At 33.5% G+C, this 22,750-nt stretch overlaps 3 protein-coding genes across 4 annotated transcripts; 1 reads left to right on the top strand and 2 right to left on the bottom strand.

Annotated features, from left to right (window-relative positions):
• Positions 1–1,803: 1,803 nt before the first annotated feature.
• Positions 1,804–4,984, top strand: LOC111684758 (THO complex subunit 6). Of its 2 annotated transcripts, XR_006940929.1 has the most exons (4): positions 1,804–2,106; positions 2,175–3,167; positions 3,235–3,323; positions 4,923–4,984. XR_006940929.1 is itself a non-coding variant. In XM_023446956.2 (2 exons), exons 1-2 carry the CDS (start codon positions 1,964–1,966, stop codon positions 3,076–3,078), a joined length of 1,047 nt encoding a protein of 348 aa, XP_023302724.2. In that variant the 5' UTR covers positions 1,804–1,963; the 3' UTR covers positions 3,079–3,170. The 2 variants fall into 2 exon arrangements, 1 of the variants encoding a protein (XP_023302724.2); XM_023446956.2 differs by lacking the exons at positions 3,235–3,323; positions 4,923–4,984 and having other exon boundaries at positions 2,175–3,170.
• On the bottom strand, positions 4,908–6,758 carry LOC111684753 (esterase-5B-like). The gene is made up of 3 exons (XM_023446950.2): positions 5,315–6,758; positions 5,127–5,247; positions 4,908–5,061 (listed from the first exon to the last, which is right to left on the bottom strand). Exons 1-3 carry the CDS (start codon positions 6,708–6,710, stop codon positions 4,956–4,958), a joined length of 1,623 nt encoding a protein of 540 aa, XP_023302718.2. The 5' UTR covers positions 6,711–6,758; the 3' UTR covers positions 4,908–4,955.
• An 8,777-nt stretch (positions 6,759–15,535) lies between these two features.
• Positions 15,536–22,493, bottom strand: LOC111684757 (putative uncharacterized protein DDB_G0271606). The gene is made up of 3 exons (XM_046951038.1): positions 20,175–22,493; positions 15,912–16,128; positions 15,536–15,746 (listed from the first exon to the last, which is right to left on the bottom strand). The coding sequence occupies exons 1-3, from the start codon at positions 22,104–22,106 to the stop codon at positions 15,706–15,708; spliced, it is 2,190 nt and encodes a 729-aa protein (XP_046806994.1). The 5' UTR covers positions 22,107–22,493; the 3' UTR covers positions 15,536–15,705.
• Positions 22,494–22,750: the final 257 nt, after the last annotated feature.

The raw sequence follows: 22,750 nt of genomic DNA, 5'->3' as shown, positions 1-22,750 counted from the left end.
GTACATTAAGAAAATTATCAATAACATAAAACAAAACAAATAAAATTGTTTATTTACTAGCTATACCCAGTGTGCTGTGCTGTGCTACCCTAAAGCAATATAAATAAGAAACTTAACGATTTTGATCATTCTAACTACAATGGTTTTCCAGATATACAATGTTTCATGTTTCGATTTCAATATCATAGAAAACTCAAAAAGTACCAGTTGGAGAATGAAAAAGTACCAAAAAATATCACATGGTACCGGTGTTTCGAAATACACCCCATTAGCATATTTTGTGTTTGTTGAATAAAATAAAATTTCCCGTTTTTACCCCTTTTGGTACTTTTTTTCTCCCCATTAACGAAATAAAAATTCTGTTCTAAAAAGTTGCAACATCGTATTGGGAGCCCGTTATTATGTATTTATATGTATAAGTAAATAAACCAAAAACAATGTTTCATAAAAAAGTACCAAAAATAAATAAACGTTCGTCGTCTTATGAAGGATTCAAAAATATTTTTTTAATGTTCTCTGGTTTAAAAGATACATGGGGTGCAAAAGAAGTACCAAATTACATTTTTTACCCGTTTATTCCCTAAAGGGGCCGAATTTGAAAAAATTACCGGACACCTGTCCGTTTTTTTTTAAATGAACGACGATAATCTTTAACTGTTTTTGTAATTTTTCTAGTTTAGGAGATTTGAGGTTACCGAATTTGGTTTAGTTTGTATTATAAATCATTTAAGTTGAGTTGTACCTTGCCTCAGATATACTTAAGCATTTTATTGTTGAATAAAATTGTGGACATTTAGTCGAATGAAGGGGGCTTTGAGTAGGGGCTATGATCAAATGAGACTCTATAATTAAAAAATTCATGAGGGTCATCAAGGCTAGTATATAACTTAGTTTTGCAGCTCTTTGTTGAGTTACGAGTATATTAAACATAATTATGAACTTAAAAGCCCTATTATTCCGGTTCAGTTGTATTGGGGCTAGGTGAAATAATGGACCGATGTTAACCATTTTCAACAGGCTTTGTCTCCGGTAACAGACACTACAAGGTTTACAAGCCCTATTCGGGGGTTCAGTTTTATGGGGGCTTGGTGAGATAATGGACCGATGTTAACCATTTTCGATAGGCTTCGTCCCTGGGAAGAATAGAAGATCATGTGTCAAATTTCATTGAATTATCTTTAAAATTGCGACCAGTAGTTTGATTACAAGTTTTACAAGCTCTATTCAAGGGTTCAGTTGTATGGGTGCTAGGTGAAATAATGGACCGATCGTAACCATTTTCAAAAGGCTTCGTCCCTGGGATGAATAGAAGATCATGTACCAAATTTCATTGAATTATCTTCAAAATTGCGACCTGTAGTTTGATTACAACGTTTACATGGACGGACAGACGGACGGACGGACATAGCTAAATCGACTCAAAAAATAATTATAAGCCTATTAGTATACTTTAAGGTGGATATATGACCAATATTATTGTGCGTTATAAACATCAGCACAAATCCAATACTCTACCCACTAAAGTGGTTGTTTTTGATTAAAATTACTTAAATAAGTAAATAAAATAAAGAAAATTTAAAATTGTTCAAAAGCTCGATACATTTCTGACTACAAAACATTTTTACATGCCAAATTTCAAATAAAAATTCTTTGAAAAAATTAATTTGTTTTGGACATTTCAAAATTTCAAGAAAAAATTTTAAATAGAAAATCTCAATTTAAATTGATTAATATTTTTAAATTAATAAAAAGATGTTTTAAATTAACATTGAAATTGGCTTTTATTAAAAACGATAAAAACACAGCAGAAAACATAGCCGCTTATAACCGATTTGAAACCACCGCCGTTGCTGATAGTGTTTGTCACCGCAAGTTTTTGTTTGCTGGTCGGTTTGTTTGCAGTTTATTTTTCGATTTTTATATTGTTATTATTAATAAGAAATTAATAAAATATAGTGTAAAAATGTCTCCACTTACCTCACTACGAGATCCACATTTCGATTACAAAATAAAACGCTTCTACAATTGTGTTCTGGCCCAAACTATATCGAGTTCTGGCAAGTTTTTGTTTGCCGGTAATAGAGATGGTGACATATTTGTACAAAAGTATATATTTTCCCTCGCAAATTATTTACAACATGAAAATTTTATTTATTTATTGAAAATACTTATAGATTAAACAATTTACAAGATTCCGAAGAACCTCATGATCCTCTAAAGATTTACAGTCAAGGTGATGAAGTGGAAATAAATTGTTTATGTTTCCATCGTGATTTTTTGATAGTCGGCTCTATTGGTGTAGTTTATGGTCTCAAATGGTTGGAGGAAAAAGGTGAGCTGGTGAATAAAAGATCATGGGAAATAAAAATACCCATAGAGGCAGATGCTATAGAGGTGCCCGATGTCAATTACATGTGGTTGAGGCCGGACACGGATTCCTTGTTTGTGGGCTGTGGTGATAATGTTATTTACGAAATTACCTTGGAAGATGGACGCATAGTAAGAGACTTTAAGGGTCATGAAGATTATATACATGGTGTTTGTGGTTTTGGCGACAATAAACTATATTCCGCCTCTGAAGATGGTTCAGTGCGTTTTTGGGCCACAAATGAAAAAGAAAGTGTTGGCCTTATAAAACCCTATGAAAAAGAGAATTTATGTCGTCCTGAAATGGGCAAATGGCAAGGAGCTTTAGCAGTTAACCAAGACTGGTTGGTATGTGGTGGTGGTCCCAAATTATCACTATGGCATTTACGTACTATGGAATGTACCAATGACTTTCCATTTTCGGCAAAAGTTCATGTATGCGACTTTGTGGAGGATATGATTTTTGTGGGTGGCGAAAGTACAAATGCTCAATTTTATGCCATGAATGGTAAACTAAGAGCTGACATCAAGACTGAGAATACTGCAGTATATTCTGCCGTCTGGCAATTGGAACCACAACGTTTCATGTCTATTGCGGGTTTTAGCAATTGGCTATCGCTTCTCAATGATTTTCGATTTTTGGATAGTAAAATTGAGTTGTATACTTCGAAAGAAAGTTCGGAAAGCAGCAATGATAAGAAATATAATTAAATTGCGAAAAAATTGCAGAAATTCCTGTAAAGGAATATTTAGCAAAACGATCATTGTATTGTACTCAATAAATTGAAAATTGTTAAAAGGTACTTAAATTCTATGCCATAATTTGTATAGAGAAAATTTTATTTTTTTAAACATTTATATTTGCAGTTTATAACTTTGAAATTCAAGAAACTTTTATTTACAATTCAAGATTACAAAATTGCTGATTAGAATTTAAACAATCAAGATTAGCAAAGGTAATGGATATTTACATTTTATTTACGTAGATTTAAAATTCGAAAATTTTTGTTTAATCTAAAAACGATTTTGTAAGAATAGAATACAAATTTGGTAGAATATCCTTAATAAACACTTTTATTGAGAAAGTACCGAATATATGTGATCAGAGACATCAGTAATTAAAAAATATAAAAAATAGTATGACGCTCTGAGGTAGTAGTGAAAATCTGAAATCATACTTCTTATACCCTACACCACTTTAGTGGGGTGCTTATGCTTTGTAACATACAAAAATGTTCGTCCTGTTCCCACCTTAAAGTATACCAATCGGCTTAGAGTCGATTAAGCTATGTCAGTCCGTCTGGTTGGCTGGCTGACCATGTAAACCTTATGCGCAAGGTAGAGGCCTCAATTTCCAAGATAATGGGATGAAATTTGGCACACACGCTTCTTTTGACCCAAGGATGATGCCTATTGCAAATTACTAAAATTTAAACAATCAAGATTAGGAAAAGGTAATGGATATTTACATTTTTTAAGTAGATTTAAAATTCGAAAAATTTATTTTAATCTAAAAACGATTTTGTAAGAAAAGAATAAAAATTTGGTAGAGTATCCTTAATAAACAATTTTATTGAGAATATGTGATCAGAGCTATCAGTAATCAAAAAAATATAAAATGACGCTCTGAGGTAGTAGTGGAAAACCCTAACCACCAGATATGGCTTTTGGGCTTTTAATTAATTTAAATGATCTATTATGTCAATAAAAGTCGACCAAACATATCTTTATAAAACTTTAAAAGACACTACCGATCTTTGTAGCCACCATACAAGCTCCTCTTCAGAAAATGATTTAAAGGTCCGTATTCACTTACAAACACTAATAACACTTTTAAATTCTACATAAATAATATTAAAGTAGACTTAACTCGCCCTACCAACATTTATAAGGATTGGGCCATATTTTGCCCTATCATACATACGACCCTACACCAGGCATACATACTGACTGGTGTAGGGTCGGCTACGCCCGACTATACATTCATACTTGTTTATCATTAAAACTGATGTTAAAACTGATGATGATAACCAGAAAGACTAGGAGTTCAACAAACAACGACCACGGATTGTCAATCCACCCACACCGAGTTTACAACAACAAACTAACGAACTAATTAACTAACTAACTAACAAACTAACTAACTTAATAACTAACTTAATAACTAACTTAATAACTAACTAACTAACTAACTAACTAACTAACTAACTAACTAACTAACTAACTAACTAACTAACTAACTAACTAACTAACTAACTAAATAACTAACTAACTAACTAACTAACTAACTAACTAACTAACTAACTAACTAACTAACTAACTAACTAACTAACTAACTAACTAACTAACTAACTAAATAACTAACAAACTAACTAACTAACTAACTAACTAACTAACTAACTAACTAACTAACTAAGTAAGTAAGTAACTAACTTACTAACTAGCTAAGTAACTAACTAATTAACTAACTAACTAACTTACTATCTAACTAACTTACTAACTTACTAACTAACTAAACTAACTAACAACACTACATTTCATTATTTTCTTTACAGATTAACTTTATTAATAAAAAACACACAAATCTTTTATTGAACAATATTTCCACATTTGTCTTTAGTGATTAACAATAAGTCCAGCTTGTTTGTGTTACCAGCGTTATTAACAAATTGGGAGTTATCAAAGGTAAGTTCCCTAAAAATATTCAACATTTTAAAAGGTTAGCAAAAGTTACTTAATACAATAGGTAAGATACCTACCCTTGCTGTATAAAATTTTCCAACATTTTTATAAATTTTGGAGATAAAATCTCTTCATCTGATCTTAAAGAACGTGAAGGATAACTCATCATTAAAGTAAAGTCATCTGCATGAACGGTACCTAAAAAATAAAAAAAAATTAAAATTTTTCTAACTTAAACTTTATCAAGTTTCTAGTAAATTCCTACCAAATTTCATATCTTTTCTTTGAGATAAATCATTAGAAAAACTATAATCCGAGGGATTATCATAGACATAGGCATAAACAGGAGCCTTATTATGTTGACTGTGTAATTTTAAGGCTTCTAGGACACCATTTTTAAATAAAACATCTGTATAGATTTCTTGTACTTTTAAATAATTTTCCTCGGAAAATGTTAGACTGCCCATGTATTCGTTTTTCAATTCTTGGGCATATTTTACAGGATCTTCTTTGATATTTTCCAGAAATAGATTTTGTGGAGCCAATTCCAACCATTTATTATTTAAATCTTCTAAGAAAGGTTTTCCAGTTTTGGGATTTATTTGCAATAATTCTGCAGCATTATAGCCACCATCTTGAGCTGCATATGAAGCCAACCAGGGGAGATGGGAGTAATTTCCTGACTTTATAATATCCCTAGGATGTTCTGTCATAAATGCATGTGCTGAGTTTTTATGTTCCACCACCGGTCCAAAGGTGGTAAAGGGATTATAACCGAAATTTAATAATACTTTAACACTTGTTACAATTTCCTCGGGAGTTTTTTGTTTGAGACAGTGTTTTATCGCTTGAGTATTTTCCAAATCGGGACATTTTAAATGTTGGGCAAGTTTTAAAGTATTCTTTAGGGGATTTTTAATTATAACCCAGGGATTAAAGGCTACACCACTTAAAGACACCGCCGCCTTGGCTATGTGTTGTAGAGCAGGATTTAGCATTTGCAAATGAGTCGAAGCTGCCCCTGCAGAAAAGCCCATTAATAATATCTTTTCGGGATCACCACCAAAATGTTGAATATTTTCCTTGATCCATTTTAAAGCCATTTGCTGATCTTTCAAACCATAATTACCGCTTATAGCCTCATCTCCAGTACTTAAGAAACCCAAGGGTCCCAAACGATAAGAGATCTTAACCAATATAACATTGCCCTGCTTCATAAGCAAATCCTCACCAAACATATCGGGATGGCCAAACATAAAAGCTCCTCCATGTATATAGGCTATAACAGGATATTTCTCTTTACCCGTCTTTGGCTTATAAACGTTAACGAATAAACAATCTTCGGATCCCTGTAATTTATTTTCACCTTCTTTAAATTGATTCCATTGCATACACTCTACTGGTTTTTTAGTAGCATCAAATACATCTCTCCATTTATTGTCGTAAACTTGAGGTGGTTCAAAACTTAATTCTGCCACTGGTGCCTTGGCATATGGTATCGATTCGTAGCTATAATAGTAACCATTATCTCTACCCTTTAGTTTGCCATTATTTAACTGCACTATTAAATCATCAATATTTTCTTCATCCGATTGTACCCGATTTAGAAATATTAATACTAGAGTAAATATTGAAAATGTTAGACCACTATTCAAGTTCATGTTGTGCTCGACTTGAGTTCTTTACTAAAAATGACAATTTTAATCTTGAAACGGTAATGAGATTTGAACCTCAAAATCGACTTGAATCGTATTTTGTTATCTCTTCTTTTAGGTAACTGAATTATTTAACAGATGTTTTGGTTTTTAAAACTGTTATCAGTGTTTATACCCTACACCACTTTAGTGGGGAGGCTATATTGGGTTTGTGCTGATGTTTGTAACATAGAAAAATATTCGTTCAATACCCACCTTAAAGTATACCAATCGGCTTAGAATCATTTTCTGAGTCGATTAAGCTATGTCTGTCCGTCCGTCTGGCTGGCTGGCCGGCTGGCTGGCTGGCTGTCCATGTAAACCTTGTGCGCAAGATATAGGCCGCAATTTTGAAGATAATTGAAAATGGTTAAAATCAGTCCATTATTTCGACTAGCCCCCATACAACCGTTCCCCCCAAATAGGGCCTTTTGGCTTATAATTAATTTAAATGATCTATTATGTTAACAAAAGTCGATAAAACTTAGTTTTATAGAACTTTAAATGACACTACCGATTTTTGTAATTATCGGGCTTCATTTGATCCTATCCCCCATACAAAATCACCTTCAGAAAATGACTTAAAGGTCAAAATTCACTTAAAAACACTAATAACACTTTTAAATTCTACATAAATATTATTGAAGAAGAGTTAACTCCCCCTACCAACATTTTTTAGGATAGGGCTCCTACTATCCTACTCCCCTTTGAGCCCTTTTGTAAAAAAATTCTTTTTTTTTGCCAAAATAAAAGTAAAAATACTCCGAAATAAAGTTATAAAAAAAAAACAAACCAAATGCTTTATTTTTTTAAATAATCCCCATTTTTAACATACATACTGACAGGTGTAGGGTATCATATGGTCGGCTACGCCCGACTATACATTCATATTTGTTTTCTTTTAAATGCTGAGAGTGATAATGTCAATAGTTTAGCTGCTAGAGATGATTGTATTAGAAAAAAAAGTACTAAAGTATTAAATCTACAATTGTACAATTAGAGAAAAACAAGAATTGAAAGGTTTACAGTACTTTGAGGAGGTCAAATTGTTTACAGAACAATGTGAAGGTCCGCTCGGAACGAATGGAGTCCTAGTCGGTCAAAGATTTTTAACTCAACCGAACGATTTTTGAAAGATAGTTTAGCTGATAGAGATGTTTTATTAGAAAAAAGTACTAAAATATAAAATCCACAATTATACAATTAGAAAAACTAGAATTGGAAGGTCTACAGTACTTTGTGGAGGTCAAATTGTTCACAGAATAATGTGAAAGATCCGAACGAGGCGAGTCTTAGTCGGAACGTTTTTGTTAGGGCAGAACTAGAACAACCAACTGGGCATCCATTAAATCATCGTAACATGTTAAAAAAGTTCCAATTGAGCATTAGTTAATTGGGATAGACCGGCAAAGAAAGCCGACCCTAGCGTCCGACTTTGATACTCTTTCAAAGCTTGAAAATTACAGAAAAGATGAGTTATAGCCTCTACTTCATCCTCATTCCTACTGAATTCTTTGAACGAAAGACTGATAAGTGTTTAAGCGAGTTTTGTTGCGAGCTGCATTTTGGTAATTGCTCCTTTTAATGAATAATACTATTTTTAACAACGTTAGAATCTAATGCCAATTTTATACATCTTTGGATCTGGAAGATTCTAATGAGTAAACATTTAACGGTACTTAAATAATGTTTGCCACCAAATTAAGCTTGTTTTTTTACACGGTCTTAAGATATTGATGTTGTCTACGACAAGCACTACGTGCACATTATCTTTTACATAAAAAACCTGCAAACCTTCTACGAGGTAATATTTGGTTTTAAATAAAAGAGATCTACGTCTCATAAAATTTGAAACTTTATTTTGTTTTATTTTCATAAAAACTTGGACAAATTGGATTGATGCCAAACATTTGGTCCTAGCGAACCGTATTCCTGAATTGAGTACTGGATTTTATTGGCATCTTTTGAAGTCCATCATTCTCAATAATACAGTCCACTGGCAATATATTTATTATTTATTTTTACGAAATAATTAAGGTACGTAAATATATTTTGTGAGCAAAAGTGAAGTGATAAAAAACTCGGTTGTTTTAACGCGCACACATACACAAAGTTCTTTTTGTATTTTTTCGTAATTTGTACTTTTAATATTTAATACAGTGCAATCTATCCCTTAATTAATTTTTTGGAAATTTTATTTTTTTTTTTGCTCCGACTGTAAATAAATTAAAGTTATTTTTTTATTTTCAATAAATTAGTGTTTTTATATTTTCTTTTGTGCTTCATTTGTTTACAGATTTACATCTGTAAAATATAAAAACAATATACATATACGGTTTATTCTTGTTCTTCCATTATATTGGTCACCCTACGGTCGGTCAGTTTAACCATTGTCACGTTTGTTGTTTGACATTTAAAACTAATTATAATATTTTTTGTCGTGAATTAGTTCTGATTTTTAATTTCCTTACATTTTATTATTTTTTTTTTATATTAAACATGTCTGTTACGCCACTAAACGAATTTATTAGAGCATCGGATGCTCTTGTTACTTTCGGCGCGATGTTTAATGATTTAGGTGAGGATATTCATAACATTTTTACCTTAGAGATACAGGGCGAGGAAATAAGACGACTGTGGGAGGAAGTTAGAACAACTTATACTTCTTTTCAGAAGTTTTTCGAAACTTCTTCCCCCAGTGAATCTAGTGATGTAGATGTGGCAGCGTCTAAATATCAGACCACATACATGGCTTATTTTCAATGTTTAGGCTCTATTAATCAGAAAATGGACAAATTTAAACGTGAATCGAAGAATAGTGATTCTTCAACGGTAAATTTAAATACTGCCACTTCAGAACACAATCTGACTCTACCCCCTTGTGATGTTGACACATTCGGTGGGGATTACGTTTCTTGGCCTACTTTTAGAGATTTATTCACGGCAATTTATATAAATAGCACGCGGCTTAGTAATATAGAACGACTTTGCCATTTAATACGTAAAACCGAGGGTGAAGCTAAAGATATCGTATCTAAATATCCCTTAATTAATGAAAGTTTTGACTTAGCCTGGCGCGATTTGAAAGAAACATATGAAATATCTCGTATGTTGGTACATAACCAACTCAACTTTTATTTGGTCTTCCTTCCTTTGACAAGGAATCAATAACAGCCCTTAAAAACTTTACAACGAGGAATTAATAGTTGCCTTACTGCTATTTTATTTATATAAAATTCCTACTGAGAATTGGGACCCAATTATTACTTTCATATGTATTCAGCGTCTGCCTAGGTCAACTGTGATTTTATGGGAACAGGGCGTTAAGGACAAATCTGTGTTGAGTACTTGGCATGATTTTGATAACTTTCTGACGGAAAGAATTCAAACATTGCAATGTCTTCACGACCTTAAAGGGACAAACTCTTCTGACGTGGAATCTTCAAAACATTCTTACGATGCTACTTCTACTAAAATGTCGTGTATCTTGTGTCCTAACCAGTCTCATTTTTTGCGAAATTGTCTAAAGTTTAAAAATCTTTCAATAATGGATAGAATTTCTACCGTAAACAAATATAATTGCTGTTATAATTGCCTTTCGAGGACACATAATGTCAGCAATTGTAAAAATAGTAACTGTTTTATTTGCAATAATCGGCACCATTCTATGCTTCATATTCAGCATACAGAAACGCCTTCTGTTTCTACTGAACGCAATTCAGACGCGGTTCTACGAACCACTAACTCGCTACAAAATTATCCAACACCGAATACATCGAATAATATTATAGCAAACCGTCAAGTATTTCATACTCGATATAATCAGTTCGTACTCTTAGGGACAGCGACTGTTAATATAAAACATAATAACAATAAGTATCAGGTCCGTGCTTTGATTGATCCGGGTTCGGAATGCTCGTTTATTACTGAGCGATTACGAAAAAGGTTTAACATTTCCTCGCGTTCTACGAATGTTCAAATTTCTGGTGTCAATAATACTGCATCAGTAGTTTGAAAATCGGATCTTACTTCGATTCTTCCGTAGAACTAAATATAAATGCATTTGTTTTACCAGAAATATCGACAAATTTGCCTACGACTTTCGTTAACGCCAACATTCAAAAATTATTGCCAAATCTTCGTTTGGCGGATCTTAATCCTTTTGATAGCCGACCTATTGATATCCTTATTGGCGCTGATCTATACCCTTGGATTGTTTTACCGGATATACAACGAAACTTATTAGGGTCGTTATTAGCACAAAAGACGATTTTTGGCTGGATTCTGAAAGGTCCAGTTAATCCTAATCAATTTAATTCAGTTATTAACTTTCCGGAATATTCGACTTGGTCGCATAGGAACTGAAATACTTTTATCGAAAAATTTACTTCATTATCACTAAATAAGCTCACTAAAATATGTTTACGTTTTGCCTAATATTTAAGTATTTAGTTTATACAGTTGATGGAACTGTCATAAAACCAACCATGATTCATTCGGCTTAAGATATTGCGAATGAATTATTATATTTTAATTTGCTTCATTCGGCTTAAGATATTGCGAATGAATTAATAGTTACAATATGCTTGAGATATTGCAAGGTGGCCGGCAATGTTTAAGCGAGTTTTGTTGCGAGCTGCATTTTGGTAATTGCTCCTTTTAATGAATAATACTATTTTTAACAACGTTAGAATCTAATGCCAATTTTATACATCTTTGCTGGAAGATTCTAACGAGTAAACCGTTAACGGTACTTAAATAATGTTTGCCACCAAATTAAGCTTGTTTTTTTACACGGTCTTAAGATATTGATGTTGTCTACGACAAGCACTACGTGCACATTATCTTTTACATAAAAAACCTGCAAACCTTCTACGAGGTAATATTTGGTTTTAAATAAAAGAGATCTACGTCTCATAAAATTTGAAACTTTATTTTGTTTTATTTTCATAAAAACTTGGACAAATTGGATTGATGCCAAACAGATAAGATTATAGCTTTAATGTTTATTCTAATCCTTAAGGCAAGTTTTCGGGATGATCATCTGATACCGCTACATCGTAGGCATAGGCAACTGAAAGACTGGTAGTTTTCTTATACTGGAAGACTATTGATGGCCATATTCGATAATAGCGGAGGTAGTACGCCAGCTTGTAGAGTACCATTTTTAAAGATAAGTGTATTAACAAAAGAGTATATATGATCCTAGAGAAGTGTCCCAAAAAAACTTACAACGGACCAGTCAAGCCTTGTTTAAGAAAGAGATTGACTGATAGAAATTGATTTAACGTTTTTGAAAGCTCCATTTATATCAAGAAAAGGTACTAATGTGTAGTTTTTATACCAATAGAAGGCAATTACAATTCATATTCTGATTACGATAGGTAATCTGCCACTACAACCTAATTGCTTGGAAAAGCTCGTTTTGTATATCTTTATGGATGTGAAATGAGGACGATTATCTGTCATAAATCGTCGTCATTTTAGAGAGGATTTCTTATGATTGCTTTTTTTAGATCCCGAGTAGATTTTGCAGCACATGACGGATCAGCTGATTTGTATTTTTCATACAAAACACCAATGGAAACCTCAGGTTTAGTGATTTGCAAAGGTTTCCGTAAGCACAAAATCGAATCAGCTGATTCATCATAGAACATAAAAACTATCTGAGCCTTAATTTGAGAACAGCAATGGCTTTTTCAAATAATTGTCTTTGCCATTTCCTTGACCTCTATGTGCAGGTCTATATATAATATGAAGTCCGTCCTTTAAAATTATAGCGTAAATGTAAATCAGAGTCAAACCCATAGTATTATCAAAATAATTCCCTTCAGATTTTTTATATATTTTCATCGTCGTCATTTCTACAAGATCTTTACATAGTTTTTCATTTTAGTTTCTAGTAACCACATTCAGATGGATATCCCTTGGACTCCAAATATGACTCATAGGAAATCTATTAAAAACTAGTTTAGAAATGCTCCAAATAGTGTTGAGGGTCCCCGGCATTGCTTTATTGCATTCATTTGAGGTATTTCAACGGAAAACAGTGCCATCTCACTAAACTTCCGAGCACCACAAGTTTCTCTAAAGGGTAATCATAACAACCGCGTAGATAGCCCAACAGAACAATACCCGGCGACACTGGATAATTCCTGCTATACTTATGTTATTTCTAGTCTTCAATTCACCTTATTACCTTCTCTCTTTAGTTTCTATTGTATGTCCAATTTAAACCTCCCCTCCCCACGGGGCATGCTTCCTTAATGACAAATTCCATCTTGGTGGTTTACAATCCGGAGTAAAGAAGTGTTAACAGTATCTCTAGTCTGCCGGGACTATAAACTGTTAATCATTCACTTCACTCTACAGCTAGTCCTTGGCGTAATTTGACATGGGGTCTAACCAGAGAACCACACAATCTAGTACTACGGGTGGCCAGTTCCCTACAGGACTAAGTCCTGGCTGTTCAGTTGGTTGAGGTTGCTTCGGGATCCACGTAGTGCCTGTGGTTTAAAGCCAAATTCGCGGAAAGAGTAAGTGGCGGTTAAAAAACTGATGTAAGGGAAAGTCAATATTTCGGGATAAGTTCGTTGCTGTTGCTGAAGACTACAGATACCCCACAGAAGAGTGACAGTGGAACTAAGCGTTGGGTTGGTGTCATTTGTATATGATACGTATACTTAAAATGAGTGTGTCGTATGTTTTTTTCTTATGATTCTTTCGGATAAATGGGAAGTTTACTGGATTAAATGATTATGTATGAAAGGTATCATATATAAGAGATACCAATATTCCTTCCTTGTCCAGGTATGTTCAGAGTAAACTCTGTTCATACCAGAATTATCATATTGTGTCTCTGTGAGTAAGAACAAAGTTTCTGTTTATTTTATGGATTCGTACCTCGGTCTACCGGATACGTTTCTAGGTACTGTCGCCGTCTCAACAGAGGCCATACCATCTGCGTGGTTGTAAACGGAATTGATGTTTTACATCTCGGAAGTTAAGCAACGGGGCAGCAATGGTCAGAGATTAGATAGCTTGAGTACTTGAGCAAGGTATACGTATAATGGACCGGACATCTTTATATGTAAATTGCAACCTGCGCGTAAGATACACAAAGGGGCAGTGTTGAGTTGATCACGTAAAACACTTCGACTTCATGTATGTCAAATTTTCCTCCCCAGACAACTCCTAACCTTTTTCAAATATTTTTTAACCTTCTTCTCAAGCGCTCTCAAATTTAAAGAGTTACATGTGATCAAACACATATCAAACAAGTAATATTTCTATATTTGGCTGTGCCGAATCTTATATACCCTTCACCAAGTATGTTTTAAAAAACAGTTTTTATTTATTTTGTATCTCTGCACTCATGTCACACATAACATACACACCAACAAATATAAACTGAAGTTGAAAGAAATATTAACCGTTGTACTGTAATACTACCGTCAAACTGTATTACCATCCTCAAACAAATATCAGCTGTATTACCAACATATTACTGCTTTATCTCCTTGTTACCTTCGTGAGAACAGAACAGCATCCAAACATACAAAAAACAAGTAGAAAAGTATAGTCGGGCATGGCCGACCATATAATACCCTACACCATGAGTATATTTTTAAAATTTTTACTTTTTATAAAGAAACTTTTATGTTGAATATTATTCCAAAATATTTAAGCAATTTATTGATAAAAAAAACAAAATTTCTAAATGAGGCTTTATATAGGTCAAATATGGGCCGATCCTCGGTAAATTTGGAAAAGGATATATTTTTAAATAACAGTTAGTTTTGTTGAGTTTCATTGCGATACAAATGGTTACAAGTCAATTTTAGACGTTTAAGACATTTTTTGAAGGGGGGTTTGTATGGGGGCTAGGGTCAAATAAGGGCCAATCCTTTCGAAAATCTGCAGTGTCATTTATACTAATAAAACTTATTTGTACTAATTTTTAGAGAGATAATAGAATATTTGACATAATTATGGCATAAAAAGTTCAAATCGGTACGGTGGACCGATTTCAACCATTTTCATTATCTTGAAAATTGCGGCCTGTACCTTGCGCACAAGGTTTACATGGACAGCCAGCCAGCCGGACAGACGGACGGACATGTCTTAATCGACTCAAAAAATGATTCTGAATCGATTGGTATACTTTAAGGTGGGTATTGGACCAATATTTTTGTATGTTACAAACATCAGCACAAACGTATAATACCCTCCCCACTATAATGGTGTAGGGTATAAATACACAGCTGAATAAAACCAAATACATCTCCACACGCACATGTACATCTTTATCCAATTCACAGTGTTGTTGTTGCTTTTTTAACAAAGCATGAAAAAATGTGGCTTTTTTGATGAAATTTTCAGAGGTTGTCTCGGAGTTTTGCTCATATCTCCGTTATTTATAGACCAATTTTGCTGATTTTAAATAGCGATCTTCTCGAAAGCATGTGTAACTGAATTATTGAAGATTCGGATATCGCCGATATCTGGGGACCTCTAAAAAATGATTTCAACAGACAGACGGACAGACAGACAGACAGACGGACATGGCTTAATCGACTCCGCTATCTATAAGGATCTAGAATATATATACTTTATAGGGTCGGAAAATTATATTATAGAAATTACAAACGGAATGACCCATATCACGAAGGTGAAGGGTATAATAATTTTATCAGTTAGTAAATCGTACTTAATCAAACTTAGTTCCTAGTTGATAGTGTTATCTGTTATACTGCGCCAATTGGATTCCTAATTAAAACAACAAAAACACATACAATTAAAAATATTTCACTTTTTTATTATTATTTTCACGTTATTTTCATTTCGAATGCCTTAATAGTTAACAGTTATCATTTTCGTATAAAACTAAAACTAAAAAAAAAATAAATTAATTATTTCACTAATTGAGTTAAAATATCAAATACATATTAAACAGGATGGCTTATCGCGTTGAACAAGAGCCCTTTCCTTGTATCGTTACATCTGTAAAGAAATAAAACAATTAAAAATGTAAATTTTAAAAACACTTTCACACGAAATTAAAATTCCCACTACAACCAACCAACAAAAAAAAAAAAACATTAACATACATATTTACAACTTAATTGTTAAACATTCAGCACCACAACACCAACAACTACAACTTACCAATATGCAAACATGATGCATAACATTCCATTTGTGCCTCACTCGTGTACATATAACCATCTGAACCGCAAACAATTTCTTCATTTTCATCTTCAACTATTGCACAGATGCGCTCACAATATTCTTCGGTGTCTTTTTGTTCACTGGGAGGCGCCTCTGTTGTAGTGGTCGTTTTATTTGATTCACTACTAACAACTGGTTGTCGGCCATACAAATTCTAGAATAATAAGTTTAGTTTTTTTTTTGTTGAGGTCTTTACATTTGCACACATGCATATTTATATAAGTGTGAGGTTTTGGAGGTTAATAAACTAAATTTCTCTTTTAATTTAAAATTTAATTAGATTTTTTTATATTTTATTTCAATTTTAAGGTTTAAGATTTTGGGTTAGACATTTAGGAGATCTTAAGGATATTGTAGCAATTGATTTTAAAATAACTAATCCAATTATGTATTTAGGTTCCATAAAAAATGCTCGCATCTGTATTATATAAAGAAATCCTGATCGTGTTTATTTTCTATTGGAAATTTGATCATGTTTGGTTTTTCTTTGAAATCGCGTTACTTTTATAATATATAGAATTCTTAATCGTGTCAATTTTTTATTGTAAATTTCAATATGTCAACTTTCTGTAGAGATCTTTTATATAAACCCATCAGTTCGATGGGACAGTCCCGAACTGACCACTTAACCTACCACTTGTGGTGGCCCCTAGCCACCTGACTACCTAGATGACCAACCATTTTAACATGGGCTTGTCCTACGGAAAGTCAATCGTCACTCTACACCCTACAAAAAGACAGTAAAGAGACGATTGCCTACGCTCTCGCTTACAAAGGGGACACTAAAGTGACGACTGTCTTCATTCTCGATTACAAAGGGTACATTCGTGATGAATAACCCAAAACATACGAATTACAATCATCCAGGTGGTTAACTATTAGTGGAAATTACCTTCTTTTTCGTATGCATTGACTCTTTGTCGAACTTGCTTATAATTATAAAAATTATAAAAATTCATGTTTTAACTGCAATTTCCTATTGATATTCAAAAGAATAATTAAGCGCCAATCTTTATGTAAACGATTAGGGATTAAATTAAAATTAATCCTTCGAAAGTTGTTTTTGAATACTCAATCAGTTAATTTTTTTTCTAGTTTAAGCGCCCAATGGAGGAGGTTTAAACTTGAGCAAGAAATACAAAAGTGTTAACAGCTGATGCCAAAAAAACATTAATACAACTTTATGGGGACTTCACAAAATATTTCTTTGTTTTAAATTTAAGTTTTTATTAATTTTCATATTACATTTCAATTGTCTTCTTCTTTTTTTATAAAACATGCATTGTTTTGATAACAAACAGTGACGTTTTCTGCAAAGTTTAATCTAGTACTCAAAAACATCAAAGAGGATTAGGGTTAGAACCAAATTATTTTTAGATTAACTAATCTGATTATTAATAGGGTTCTATAGTTGAAACGAAAAGTGGACTTTTCAACTTTTTGCATTTTATGAAAAGTCGATTTTTCGACTTTTTGCATTTTATGAAAAGTCGACTTTTCGACTTTTTGCATTTAGTTAAAAGTCGATTTTTCGACTTTTTTCATTTAATTAATAGTCGATTTTTCAACTTTTCGACTTTTATTTTTTTATAAATAGTCGACTTTTCGACTTTATCCGACTTTTCGACTTTTTCCGACTTTTCGACATTTCGACTTATTTCGACTATATTCGACTTTTTCCGACTATTTTCGTCTTTTTCCGATTTTTTTCGACGTTTTCCGACTTTTTTCGACGTTTTCCGACTTTTTTCGACTTTTTTCGACTTTTTCCGACTTTTTCCAACTTTTTCCAACTTTTTTCGACTTTTTCCGATTTTTTTTGACTTCTTTAGACTTTTTCCGACTTTTTTCGACTTTTTCCGACTTTTTTCGACTTTTTTCGACTCTTTCCGACTTTTCGACTTTTATTTACAAAGTCGACTTTTCGACTTTTTTCATAGACAATAGTCGAGTTATCGACTTTTTTGGAACAAAATAGTCGACTTCGACTTTTCGACTTTTTTCAACAAAAAGTCGATTGTTCGATTATTCGAAAGTCGATTTATAGAACCCTAATTATTAATTGACATTTGATTGTAAACTCAAAACTCCGCTCTAAAAGTTGTTAACTTGAAAACAGTTCGTGTAAAGGAGTGCGGATCTTATAGCTTGAAATGATGGAACGGAGAGTAGGAACACAAAAATGTTATGGTGTAAACCAAACGAAAAGTATTCTGACTGAAAACACAGGATCACAGCACAACTACAGCAAATAAGAGAATATGACAAATGCACATTCCGCCGAAATTAGATCCAAACACAAACGATATTAGACCTATACATATATAAATCAAAAGTTATTCCAAAGGAAACACTCATTTTTAATAAAAGATATCAATAAGTTCTTTGTAACGGTTATTACTATAACAGTTTTATTGTTACCATATCGAGAACAAATTCACAGCTAACACTGTTTTTTTTTTTTCATTTGAATGTCTTTGATTGAGTCTCAGAACGTCCTAGAGAGAAAAAATCAAATTGTCGTGGGAACGAAATCATTTGCTTTTAAAGGGAACTTTGTTGACTACATATAAAACGATGGATATTGAGAAATATTGATATTGAACACCACCCACAGTTAGGACGATGTAACTTTCAATAACACCGTTGGATGTTCCCCTGATGTACATTTGTCTAAAAGGATCTTCGATTAGAACATATGATCCGTTGGATCGAAACTTGTATATATGCAGCAGCTTTAATTGAAATTCATAGCGACGCCATGTATTTAGAGGTCACCAACTGTCAAGACTAATTCTAACACATCTGAAGGATTAGAACAACAGGTTTAATTCCTGATCATAAATCGTGAAGGTCTTTTAATGAATGACCAGCATATGATGAAAATCCATATGTAAAAGTAACATAACATTTTTAATCCTTTACCCCTACGAAACATCCCTCGGATTGAATTATTGCGCACGATTATTCATATCAGAATCCCACATTCTTCAGCAGACCTACCTTATCATATAAGAATCATTCTGGCTCAATTAAGGTCGGAAAAGAGCAACTCATTAGAGAAGGCATACTACCATATTGCTGCGGGGCGTCTCATGGCCCTGAAAATTGTAGCATTCCTCCGAAAGGTGAGGATAATAGGGAAACTCTGGTCACTGATCCTTTCACTGGTCAAGCTATTAGAAGAACAGTTCATCAGGTTAGATGTGTAAATTGTGGTGTGGATGGTGTGACCATCCTACGTCTAGGGAATGTTCACGTAGGGTTGCATTGTTGCGTAAGATTGAGGCGTATGCTTCGGCAGCGTCATCCGGTTCAACCCGGGGTGTTGAAAGTGCATTTTTATCATTGCGAACTCTGTTGTCTCACGACATAAGAGACACTACTTAGTACTGTTTTTAGACAGACATAAACCGGATGTGCTATTTATAGCAGAACGCAGACTAAGGCCTCGCTATAGTTTGGATTTAATGGGATTTTTGACATTCAGGCAGAATTGTCAAAATTTTCGTGGGAGAGGGTTCTTGTTAGAGACAGCCTTTCTTGTAAGAAAATACTGATAGATACTGCGACAATAGAGAATATGACAGTACGTATTCATAGGGTGAGTGGAGGTGACTTGACAGTTATCTCTCTATATTATAGGATTCACTACTAGTTAGCGATCTAAACCCGATTTTCGACCTCTCAAATAATGATGGTATAGCGATCGGTGGTGATCTAAATGCCTTATTTTGACTTTAAATCAAATTATGCAATAAAGGTGCCAATTCGAAATTCCACATTTGTATATCCTCTCGGAACAAAAACTTTTCCAAATATGCAGGAATTCTTTTAAGCATAAAGAAATAATATTTTGTTTTGTTTATGAAACACACTGTATTAAAAAAAGGGTTTATGTCTAGACTTAAACTCAAATAAGTTATCTGGCATCACTGTGAAAACAATTAATTTTAAAGCTAACGGTAAAGAATGTAATACAATAGAACACATGGCAGCACTCGAGCAGACTTTTTTTCAACTTAGAAAACATTTTCTTTATAATTTTCTTAAAAATACAAATAAACAGAAAAAATTGTGATTTAAAGTGATTGTATAAAGAAAAACATTTTGTGAGAGTGTCAGTGTTTAGAATAAGAATATATCACCGATTTTAAAAAGTCAACATTATGCGAAAAATAAAATCTAAAATTAACTTACTGTGCCCGCTTCTTGCATATCATCACCATCTTCCGGATCATCATCATTATCTTCCACTATCGGTTTAACTGGATGTTTGCTAATTTGCAACTTTGAACCCAACGAACTAACTGTTGAACTTTCAACACTGGGCGTTATACCACTCGAGGCCAAAGAATTATATCTTAGTTGAACTTGTGGAGCATGAGTGTAGGCAACACCTCCTACCATAGCATCACGTTCGGTAAATTCAAAACGTAAAGGTTCTGGCGTACGATTACCAGCTGAATTATGTCTTAATTGAGCATAAACATGAGGTTTTTGAGTAGATATGACAATAGAACTGGGTGTAGAGACAATTGGTAAGGAGTATTTGGAAACTTTATTATCTTGAGAATTGACCACAAATTGATTTTGATTATAACCAGTTTGATAACTAGTGCGTACCACGGTAGAGGAAGCTGCTGTAGAGGGATCATGTGTTTGATAGAAGAACTGGGAAGCAGGATTTGCAGCCAAATTGTAGGAAGAGGCATCGGATAGGTCTGAATAAGGATTATTAGAATATTGGCTGCTGGCTATAGCAGCAGCAGAAGAGGAGGAGGAGGAGCTTGCATAACTTGGTTGCTGTTGCTGTAGCGCCTGTTGGTATGGCGTCTGTTGTGGTTGTGTTTGCTGATATGGTGTGGGTTGTTGTGATTGCTGCAATGAATGCAAATGTTGCTGTTGTTGAGCCTTTAGAACATTGTACTGGCGTTTATCGGTTTCCTCATCTATCTGCTTGTAATTGGGATCTTTTTTGGGCAGAAAATATTCATTGGTATTCATAAAACGTAAATATTCCTGAGCTTCTTTGTCCAGTCCTTGATATGTGGCAGTTTGATAATTGTTATTTTGTAACTCTGTCATGTCGTTTTCTTCATAAACCGAATACATTTTAGGTGGCACTGAGGCCGCTGCGGGAAAGGCTACGTTATTCATACTGCTCGATTGTGGACTCTCATGTATGGGTATGGATGGCTGTTGCTGTTGTGATTGTGGCAAATACTGTTGAGGTTGTTGAACTCCATAATTTTGCTGTTGCTGCTGCTGCTGTTGTTGTTGTGCTTGTAATTCTTGCTGCTGTTGTTGGGTGTGTTGCAGTTGATAGTAGGCTATGGGGTTTTTGGGTGTTAGATATTTCTGTTGTTGCAAATATTTTTCATGTTGCTCATTGTATTTTTGCATTTTCTCCTGATCGGGTATGGGAAATTGTTTAAAATCGGGATATTGGGTCAACGTTTGCTGAGGCTGTTTTTGTTGTTGTTGTTGTTGATTTTGTGTTGCTGCAGTTTGTGTCAATTGCTGCTGGGGCTTAACAAATTTGGGATATATGTTATCCGGTTGAGCTGTGTTGGGTTTTTGGTTTTGAGTTTGGGTTACAGGATGTACCACCACTTGACCATTGAAAGCGGGCGAAGCTTTGAAATTGTGTATGTATTGTTGTGACAAAGCTGGTGCATGCACGGAATTAGGATGAGCTCCTGCTAATTGTGGTCTATAGGCAGATCCTTTGCCATTATTAAAAAATCCTGGATTGGCTCCCTTAGAGGAGGGAACATACTTTGAACTCTTTAAGGACTCATAACCAAAACGCATGTTTTGCTGAGGCTGTACGCCATTATGTACACGACGTATTTGAGTACGTATAGGGAAATGATCTGCCCTTGCGCGTATTTTAATCGGTTGTCGGCGTCTCAGCGTAAACGTAGGCGTTCTAGGATGTGGCAATAACGTACGACCCGTTCTTGAACTCGTAACATTTTTCACTAATTCTTGAAAAGTTTTATTTAATTGCTCGTTATTTTCTTGTAAAGCTAATTGTTGCTTATTAATATTTTCAGCACTACACATTAATAAACCATAGAAGGTTATAATTAATAAACCACTTATTGATGGTTTTAAATAAAACATTTTTCTTTTTTTTTGTTTCGATATTTTGTTTTTAATTTATATATATTTTTTTGTATATTTATCTTTTAACACTTTTACTTTTTTGTTGTTGTTTAGGTGTCTGTTAGGTTTCGAATTGATTGATCGTTACACAATTTAATTTAAACAGTTGTTTTTTCTTTATTTTCAATAAATTTTACCTAAACATTTCAACGCTTTAAAGTTAAACTGGATATAACTTTTGTGTTTAATTTTCTTTTTAAATAAATAATTTTTTATTCCGTTTAGTTGCTTCTTAACGTCTTCTTTTGCCAACGTCTAGTTTACATTTAATATACCGTTGGTTTGGTCTCTATAAGCGTAGCTTGCTTGCAACTTCTTAAACTTTTACCCAAAAGACTATAAGACCATGGTCATTGAAATAAAAGACTGACTGACTACATATTATATGTAGTTTTTTCTTCTTCTTCTTTCAAACACATACAACAACAAACTAATTTTTTTTTATATATATTTTAAACTTTTCTTTTCTTGTTTGAGTTTGAGTGTTGCGCCTGCGCTATGTTGTGTTGCTTCTTAGTTTTCAAGTTTTCGTCTTTTTTGCATTTCTTGTTATTTTTTGTTGCTTTTCTTATAAGCATTGTGTTTGTTGTTTACATTTGAGC

Source organism: Lucilia cuprina, chromosome 5 (genome assembly GCF_022045245.1).
Source record: "Lucilia cuprina isolate Lc7/37 chromosome 5, ASM2204524v1, whole genome shotgun sequence".
NCBI lineage: Eukaryota > Metazoa > Arthropoda > Insecta > Diptera > Calliphoridae > Lucilia > Lucilia cuprina.
The sequence above is the reverse complement of the archived record's forward strand: the minus strand, read 5'-3'. Positions and strand labels throughout refer to the sequence as shown.

Bases quoted from the DNA above. Each gene is read 5' to 3' on its own strand.
- LOC111684757 (XM_046951038.1), bottom strand. From the start codon at position 22,106: ATGTTTTATTTAAAACCATCAATAAGTGGTTTATTAATTATAACCTTC. The intron at 16,129-20,174 runs GTAAGTTAATTT...TTATTATTCTAG, and splicing joins ATATGCAAGAAGCGGGCACA to AATTTGTATGGCCGACAACC. The intron at 15,747-15,911 runs GTAAGTTGTAGT...ATTTCTTTACAG, and splicing joins TGCATCATGTTTGCATATTG to ATGTAACGATACAAGGAAAG.
- LOC111684753 (XM_023446950.2), bottom strand. From the start codon at position 6,710: ATGAACTTGAATAGTGGTCTAACATTTTCAATATTTACTCTAGTATTA. The intron at 5,248-5,314 runs GTAGGAATTTAC...TTTATTTTTTAG, and splicing joins AAGAAAAGATATGAAATTTG to GTACCGTTCATGCAGATGAC. The intron at 5,062-5,126 runs GTAGGTATCTTA...GAATATTTTTAG, and splicing joins GAAAATTTTATACAGCAAGG to GGAACTTACCTTTGATAACT.
- LOC111684758 (XM_023446956.2), top strand. From the start codon at position 1,964: ATGTCTCCACTTACCTCACTACGAGATCCACATTTCGATTACAAAATA. The intron at 2,107-2,174 runs GTATATATTTTC...AAATACTTATAG, and splicing joins GGTGACATATTTGTACAAAA to ATTAAACAATTTACAAGATT.